At 41.2% G+C, this 9,497-nt stretch overlaps 1 protein-coding gene across 1 annotated transcript; it reads left to right on the forward strand.

The window, feature by feature from the left end:
* The first annotated feature begins 5,422 nt into the window (after positions 1-5,422).
* Positions 5,423-6,872, forward strand: LOC139415210 (POU domain, class 3, transcription factor 2-like). The gene has a single exon (XM_071163113.1). The coding sequence runs from the start codon at positions 5,423-5,425 to the stop codon at positions 6,764-6,766; it is 1,344 nt and encodes a 447-aa protein (XP_071019214.1). The 3' UTR covers positions 6,767-6,872.
* Positions 6,873-9,497: the final 2,625 nt, after the last annotated feature.

Genomic DNA, 9,497 nt, shown 5'->3' on the forward strand with positions numbered 1-9,497 from the left:
AATATTTGAAATGATTTATATAGTTGGCACCTATACAGTTTATAATAAGTGTCACATAATATCCAACACTGTTTTGCCTTCTCTCTCATGTTATGCATAGAAAACTATATTTATTATCAGTCCTAATTATTATCACAAAACAAATGCCCTTCATCCTGTGTTCTAGACTACATTATCCCCTGCTGTGTTCATGAAAACTATGGAGCACAGGTGTATTTGCCTTTGATTATTTGTAATTATTCATGTTTATCTTTATTTATTTATTTTAGGTGGTGGGCCAAAGCCAAAAAACGTGAAGTTGATCAATCCCTGAAGAGGGAAGAGATGATTTTTTTTTACAATAAAACATTCATATGATGACTATAACATTTGTTGGCACCTTCAATTCCTGCACATTTTCTCATAAAAAGTATATTTCAACACACTGTCTGCTCAAGAAAATATGCAGAACTGCTAAACTTGGTACCAATCAGAACTCCCGTACATATCCCTCATGATGAAGGCAGCCAATGGCCTGTTTCTATTTACCATGTAAACACAGCTATGTAAAAACGCCAGCTGCTGTCTGATGAAGTGGGCCAGATATAGCTAGCTAGCTCCCAAAATGAAATAAGAGAAATATCTGTTTTCGAGTGCACTTGATGCAGAATCCAATACGAATGGTCTTGATCGTATGAAGAGGTATCTCCGTTTACCATTTAGCCAATTTATTGAAAGTTAGCCAATGTTACAGTTTTGACAAGCCTAGCCAGCTATTGTAAATGTCCATTTGTGTTTCATTAGCTATATGTCTGTGAATTAAAAATGTTTTATCATGTTTTGGCATGATTATGTCTCATTTCAAGTAACTAGCTGCAGGCTTAAAGAATCATTCAATCATATACTTTGCATAGAAACCCGAATAAAAGCATGCAGAGGTGTCATGAACGCTAGACAGCTGCATATGCATATTAGCCAATACATACGGCATAGCCTACACATATAGCGTACTTTGCCAATTGTAATACAATCTTCTCTAAAAACAGTTGTACAATGTACTCTGCACTAAGATAACCAGAGTTTGATTTCTAAACCAGATGAGTTCTCAAATAGCTGCTGCCCAATACCATGGTGGGCCTGCATAAAGTTGGATGCATTGGAATATAAGGTATGGAGAATGATAGGGGCTGTAGGATTATAGAAAAAGCAGTAGGGAAATGAATGTTTGAGTTCAGTGAATGTGAGTATATTTAGGTGGTTCAAATGATTAACTTTCCTACTAACTTTCTAAAAGTTGATGCCAAAATCTGGCCAATCCATCCATCATTCTACTAACTACGAGCTATGGATTTCTCTTATGAGTCTCCAACCGTCCACAAAGGGGAAGTGTTTCATTCCCTTTCACCTACACTGTTGAAGCTCAGCATTTAAGATTTCCACTGTACCCTGCATTTACATCTGCACCCCTGTGCATGTGACTAACAAAGTCTCTGAATCAAAATATATACCCCCCCCCCCCCCCACACACACACACACACACACACACAAATGTATTATTGAGAATAAGACTAGTAAAATACACCAAGTGCAATTTATATATTTGGCTATGCATCAGCAGTTTTTCTCTTGTTATGTCAGTCACTCAATTAGCTGACAATTAGCCATGTCAATTGTTTGACTGATAGCTAGATTAACTATCTAAACCTGTTGTAATCATGGCCGAATACTGACTGGGCACACAGGGCACATACCCAGGAGCCCTGACCTCCAGGAGGCTCCCATTGATTTTGTTGGTCATTCTCATTCAGATATCATATTAACATGGCATAAATCATGGCAAAATGTGTAGAATTGCAGGAATTTAGCATTAAAGGCTCCCACCAGAGGGCAATGCCGCCACTATTTCTACGTAATTCCTGTCCGATAGCGGAAATAAATTATTTAGGATCCACCTCCAAAGAATGACGCAAGCTGCTAATGCATATTCACAAATTAGGGTGGGGAACATTGTGGTGATTTCCACGTGGATTCAAGAATTAACAACAAGTAGACACTTGTTATTTCTTGCTGCACCAATCAAAACCATTCATCTTATGGCGATGGGGGGAGCAAGGTTTCAAAATGATATCATATCACACACAATTTTACCATTTATAAAATATAATTTTTTTAATACAGACTAGCTGAAAAATAAGTGAAAATTGACAAATTATCCAATAGAATATAATACTTTGCTGGTAAAAAGTGGAGGTGCAAAAATGCAAGTTTGCAAACCCTATTTTCATTTTCTGCATGGCTCAAATGGCCAAGTGTAGGCTACGGCAAAAAGCTGTTTGGATCAGCCAAAGATGATCTATTATATTGCCCAGCTCAGTCACGACTTGTAAAGAGGAAGAACATTGCAGGTGTTTCTGATTAATAAACAATGCCATGATGGTGGGTGGTAAAAACATTTTTTAAATAGCCCTGAAAAGAAACGTAGAGTGAAAAGTATTAGCACGTCATATCATAGGTGAAACATATGGCATTGACACAGAAAATATCCAAAGTTACCACTGGATTTCCCACTTCAACCCCAAATATATCATACTTTGACTAAAACAATTACTTATTGACTTAAATCATTGTGCAACGTTATGGGTATGATATGGGCATTACCTTTCAGCTGGGGAAAAAAATATTCCACTCCTGTGGGTGTTTAAAACTACAAAGATGTATTTCCACCCCATGGAAAATGTGTAGAATTGCAGGAAATTAGCTGTAAAACGGAACAACAACAAAAATGTATCTGCCCCATGGCAATTTTTTTAGAAATGCATTCAATTTGTTATAAAATTGCAACATTTTCTCTCCACACCATGGAAAAATGTATAGAATTGCAGGAAATTAACTTAAAAAAATTAAAATGTTCTCTCCCGGGGCCACTAAAAAGTTTTGCTGCAAGGTGGGGGGCCCCTCAACCAAATCTTCCTTAGGGCCCCCAAATGGCTAGAGCCGGCCCTAGTTTCATGCATATACATTGGAACAAAGAACACCATCCCAAATAGTGTTTCACCATTTATTGAGTACGGAGACAAATAGTAAAGGAGTCTCAGGCAGTATTTGAAGTATCTAAATATAGTGTAACCAATCAATGTATATCAGGTGCCATGGAAGGCACAATCTTACAATGTTGCAGTCCAGAAATGAGAGCTTTACCATCTGCCAAAACGTCTGGGTTTCTGATGTAGACTGTAGAACTGTCAACAACACATGCTTCAGTACCCCTCCCTTCTCTCTAGGAGCATTTGAGTGCCCAGGCCCGTTAGGCATATCAAAATAAGCCCACCCTGGTCACCAATGTAGCTGACCGATGTTGAGAGAGACAAGTGCTTTAGCATAATGTGTGTGGTCCAGAGACGAGAACTCGACCATCTATGGCAAAAGTCTGAGCTCCTGATTGGGACAATAGAATTCTCCCCACTGCATTTTACAATAGTAAAATAATCTGTATGTAACCTGTTAAACTGATTCTACATTGAATTTAGTCTTTGAAATGCTCAAACAAGCACGTGTAGCTGTAGTGGGTGTTCTTCTACTCTAAAATGCGCAAGACTGTGCAGACAAAATCCCCTCAAAAAAGACAACATTCAAATGCATATGTGGTCCCAATGTCTAAATAGTGACGGCAGGGCTAGTTCAAACTGCAGTAGAATGGTTCTCCTCACAGGTGAGTGAATCGGCCCATGCTTGGTGAATAGCACTTGGTTGATCTCTGGGAGAGGGACACAGGAGAGCTGAATAGATCATCTGAGACAAAAAAAAAGTGAGAGACAAGAATGAATACAATAAATCATCACAGTAAAAGGAATGTAGTTTGTGAGCTTGAAAATGAACATCCTGACAGTCTGAGGCGGGGTTCTCTGCAATCATCAACTCCAACTATAGACAGGGATAATGTGGCATTTCTTATTTGTATGAATGAAATTAGTGGATCCTGCGTTTATGACTCTGTTATATTTACACAACTTGTCCAATAGATTTTTGTTTTCTTAAATTATTACTTGGAATAAACTAAAAACTAAAACAATCCGTGTCCAGGAATGACATGCTAGCTAGTGATAAAGCTATCTAATCCTGCTAGCTAGCAACAGATCTACTTGTTGTAACTCGCTCGCTAACTAGAAAGCTGCTACATTACTATGGTTGCTGGGTTGTAAATTGGGAGAAATTTTACAGCTTGCTAAATAGTTAGATTACAAATAAATAAATACTTTACCCGATAATAGTGTGTCAGGGAGATCTCTCTTGAGCTGTCACCAGCTGTCTACTGCCTTAGCTACTGATAAATTGATTAGCAGAGGTGTTGAGCAGAGAAAGTACCACAGATAGTACACAAGTTTTGATTGGTTTACAGTTTAGTACTAGGCAGTATTTGCCTGTCCAACGACAGTCACACAAATGTCAAAAACAATAATATAGAAACAATACAACAACAAAAAGTATACAAACAAACTAGCTAAAATAATACAAACTAGCTATTGAACTACCTAGTAGGCTACTGTGTATGGGGCGTGTATTGGTACCGGGATCCAGTGTGGGTGCATGAATTGCGAAGTTTACCAAACAGGCACAGAATATAGGGGCACTGTGGGCGCCAGTGGGTTAGAGAGGATATTTATTCACCACTCTCTCCTTGGCCCCGAGGTGCCCTCTTCGTTTGCCTCCTTTTATTTGCTGTGTCGGCCGAGCAAGCTGCTCGAATGGGCCCTTTGGAATGGAACGAAAAGAAGAGGCAAATGCAGCTGTGACGTGGGCGTTGTTGTTCCATTCAATGCGCTCGCTATGGCAACGGGGCAGAGGGCCGGGAAAAATGCGCCCCTTCTCTTTGGACAGCATCGCGAGAGGCAGCTGGAGGCTCCGTGACAGTTAATATCCCACTGCTCTGAGCGCAAGCCTCCATAAATACAGGTCTACACAAAACAAGGATTTTCTCAAAATGCAACTCTATAAAAAAATTAAAATGTAAAAAGATTTTACTGTTTGGTGAATAGGTCTATATTTATGCCAGGTCGCAGTTGTAAATGAGAACTTGTTCTCAGCTAGCCTACCTACTTAAATAAAGGTGAAATAAAATAAAAATATTTGAGCAAAAAATTATAAACATTTGCACAAATGATATAGCCCATGGTTCTTATGAATTTTTACGCATTCAGTTTGTGGATGTTTCTCACAAAAAAAATATTAATAGCCTACTTATTCAGGATACATTACATTAATCGAACATACTAATAAAAGTTTATCCGAAGGTAAAGTTTAATGACTCGTTTTTTCCACTGAGATAAGAGTATATCCAGTGTTTCTCAGTCAACCCCAGCTTTTCACTCTGCCTTGTAGTTTGCAGCAGGACTGCCAGTATTGTTGGGGCGAGTGATAGGGGCTTCTATAGAACCTCCCGTGACCAATGAGCGTGGTGCTGTCAGGGGTAACCACATCTGTCAACCGTTCTTGGCCAATAAAGAGCGGAGCGAGGCGGACCTCAGGTGCGCGCCTCTGCGTCCCCTTGGCACGGCGCCAGGGAGAACGAGAGAGAATCCTAGCTGCCCCGTGGCGGAAAAGAGTAACTGTCAAAGGCAGCTTCTTTAACAAGAGAGCTATCACTTCGGCTCCGAGAGTTATGGCGACCGCAGCGTCCAACCACTACAGCGTCCTGACTACCCCCAGCAGCGCGCCGCCGCCGCACTCGGAGTCCGGGAGCATGCAGCAGGCAGCGGCGTACAGGGACGCGCACACCCTGCTCCAGAACGACTACACGCTACCCGGCAGCGGTCATCCCCTCAGCCACGCGCACCAGTGGATAACGGCTCTGTCGCACGGGGACGGGGCTCCGTGGCCGTCGAGTCCCCTCGGAGAGCAGGACGTGAAGCCAATTCTACAGAGCGACCGGGAGGAGCAGCAGAATTCCGTTAGTCTACAGCAACAGCAGCAGCAGCGACATCCTCACCTAGCGCACCAGGCGCATCACGACGCCAGGGCATGGCGAACGAGCACGGCCACCACGCACATCCCCGGTATGGCGACGTCTGACGGCCAGAGCCTGGTGTATTCCCAGTCTGGGTTCGGCCTTGGGGGAGCAGAGCAGATGCACCACCACTCCTTGCGGGACGAAGACCACCACAGCCACAGCCCGCACCTGAGCGAGCATGGAGGTGGGGGCCAGTCGTCTCTCTCGCACCACCAGCACGGGGGACACCCCGACCACTCGGACGAGGACACGCCAACTTCAGACGACCTGGAGCAGTTTGCCAAGCAGTTCAAGCAGCGGCGCATCAAACTGGGCTTTACCCAAGCTGACGTGGGGCTAGCGCTCGGGACCCTGTATGGAAATGTATTTTCCCAGACCACTATCTGCAGGTTCGAGGCGCTTCAACTAAGCTTCAAAAACATGTGTAAACTAAAACCACTGCTTAACAAGTGGCTGGAGGAGGCGGATTCCACCTCCGGGAGCCCCACCAGCCTAGATAAGATCGCGGCGCAGGGGAGGAAGAGGAAAAAGAGAACCTCCATCGAGGTGGGCGTCAAGGGGGCTTTGGAGAGCCATTTTCTCAAAAGTCCCAAACCCGGCGGCGCAGAGATCACCTCCATAGCGGACAGCCTGCAGCTGGAGAAAGAAGTTGTGAGGGTTTGGTTTTGTAACAGACGGCAGAAAGAGAAGAGGATGACGCCCATTGGAGGACAGTTACCTGGAACTGAGGACATGTATGGGGACACACCACCTCACCACGGCGCTCAAACCCCTGTACAATGATCTGAAACCCGTTATAGTAAACACACGGATCCCTAAAGGATATGAAAGACCTTTATGTTTCTCTGCCGGGCCAGTTAGCATTGGACTGTCGCCAGTGCTAATTTTGGACCTATGGAACACAGTGGGAATACCGAGTGTTGGAACTAAAGCACTACACCCCAGACACAGCGAGAGCTATGTGGAGTTGTCATGCAGTGGAGATGCTACGCGCAATAACGGCTACATGGACCGTGTTTGGTGTGTGTGCTAACCAAAAAAAGGTTAAATATCATTGACATCAAATCGATGTTATGGCCAAGACGTGTAAAAAAGAAAGACAGTATAGGCTGTGTGCACGAGCCTACCCGCGGGAAACAGGCATACAAGTTGCAGCCGACAGTCGGTAAATAAACGCCATCTTTCAGTCATAACAAAAGCAACAGGGGTTTAACACGGTCGAAGCTCAATACACCTGCTGAACCATTTAATACTAGCCAGTGCCATCACCAGCGTAATATTATTTAACCTATTTGTATTGTTATTATCAATGTATTATTATTATTATGTTTCTACCACAAAGGCAAATATACCATGGTTATACTGTGTATTTCCAGAGTCATAAGGCATGCATACATGGGAGAAGGGACATGGGATATATTGAGATGTATTTTGAGATGTATTTAATCAATAAATCAATATGATCAATATTTAATCAAGTTAATTTTAATCAAACATTTGTCATAATTAGTTTCAGTTTGACTAACTAGCCTATATTTGAATTGCAGTTGGTTAATGACCATCAAAATAGTAAACACAGTAGATAATACACTGTCAACAACATATTTACCAAGGGACAATATCTCAGTTATATGTGGTCAGATTGTATCCAAATAATCTAAACCCATTTTCTTCATAAAAATTCAACTGTCATATAATAGGCCTAAATAATAATCATAATAACAATAACAATAATAATACAGTAATAATAACTGTGGCTTGTGTATGCCTTGGCAAGGCACACACCACGGGGTCAAAATAACCATGAAAATGAATTCATTGTATTTTCCCTTGACACTTCGTGACGTGTCCATCATCGTGTACATTTGACCGTTCTGCGCGACTTTTTACAGGAGGCTATGTGTTGTATTAGTACATTTATTTATGTGTTTCCAAAATGCTGTGACCAGAAAGACCGAGACTGTAAAGACCCATACCATATCACTGAAGCCTGCCATTTGCCTTCGTTTCGTAAGAAGAAAATAACGGAATATATATGTACCAGCTCTGTCTTCAGTGGCTCTAATTAATCTATACAATGATTAATTCACTAAGAAGAATTATTCGTCGGATGTAACTTTATTTGTTTTTGTATGGCTTTGTATGTTTGTTTGTTTGTTGAATTTCCTCTTGTAGACCAGTGCCAAAGCACAAACACGTGCACTTGCTCTTGTGCCACTCAACTTGTGATATGTAGGCTATCTGACAGCATGCAGGGTCGGGGTCAACTTTGGCAATTCCTGGACTAAATTCAAAACCAATGACAATAGTCCAAATGTGTAAGCTATTTCTAGAACTTGGATTTGAATTTGAATGGTGTCAGGAGGAGGCTGATTCAGGATTTGAAATTGAAAGACAGAAAATGGAATTAAATTCATGGGAAATTCTCCACATAGGCTAACAAAAAATGGATTATATTGGTATAACAAATCTATACCCCCCCCCCCCCCCCCCCCCCACACACACACACACACACACACACCAGTCAAACTAGTCTAATATTTCACTGATAATTACATAATAAAATGTAACATAGGCTTATTTTATGACACAAGTAGGCCTTGAATTAGTGAAAAGGCTCCCTAGGAAAATACAAATTGAGTAGGACCACACATTCAATACAAAGAATTGGTGGAATTCAATTTAATTAAATTGTATTTCCTGTCATTCACATTCAAATGTAAATATATTTTCTTGACAATTCAAATTCAAACTCTAAAGGTTGGATTGGATGTGAGTTCATACGTATTCTGAATTGACCCCGATCCTGTGACTGATCAAAAGAATGGGAAAATAAAATAAAAATTGCACAATTTCTATATTATGCTTTTTGTCATTAAAATGTATTTGTTTTTTATAATCCTTTTGTATTCTGTTCATATTATTTGAGCCTGACGAATGGATCACGGCTGTCACGCACAACGCTGTCGCAACAGGCTTGAGCGCACGAACCTGCGTTATAATTATGGATTTTATCAATCTGTCTTGGTTGCTTGCACAAAATGTCCTTCAGCGGTTTCCGATAACTGTATATTACCGCTGATTTGCACAGATATTGTCTTGGGAAAAGAAATCGTGTCGTTACAGAAGTAGCCTGTTAATAACATTTATACAAAAAATGATATTGTTCTTACTTCGACGTTATTTTTGTGTCCACTATTGGAGTCACCGTTTTCTACATGTTGCAAAGGTGTAGGCCTACAAAATAAAACAATTGCGACAGTTATAAAAACAATTTGCTTTTAGACGTCTTTATGGAGAATATACGATTACAGTGTTTCTAAAAAGACCCACATGTCTTAATAGAAATGCAATAAAATCGCAGAAAAACGATATGCTATTATTACAGGTTATTATGTGTAGACAAACGCACCAAACTTTGGGCCCAGGACTCAACACACGGTCAGATAGCGTACCCTAAACTAGCAGTCATGTATGAACATATAGGCCCAGTACTAATAATTTCAATTAAAAA

Source organism: Oncorhynchus clarkii, chromosome 8 (assembly GCF_045791955.1).
Source record: "Oncorhynchus clarkii lewisi isolate Uvic-CL-2024 chromosome 8, UVic_Ocla_1.0, whole genome shotgun sequence".
Lineage (NCBI taxonomy): Eukaryota > Metazoa > Chordata > Actinopteri > Salmoniformes > Salmonidae > Oncorhynchus > Oncorhynchus clarkii.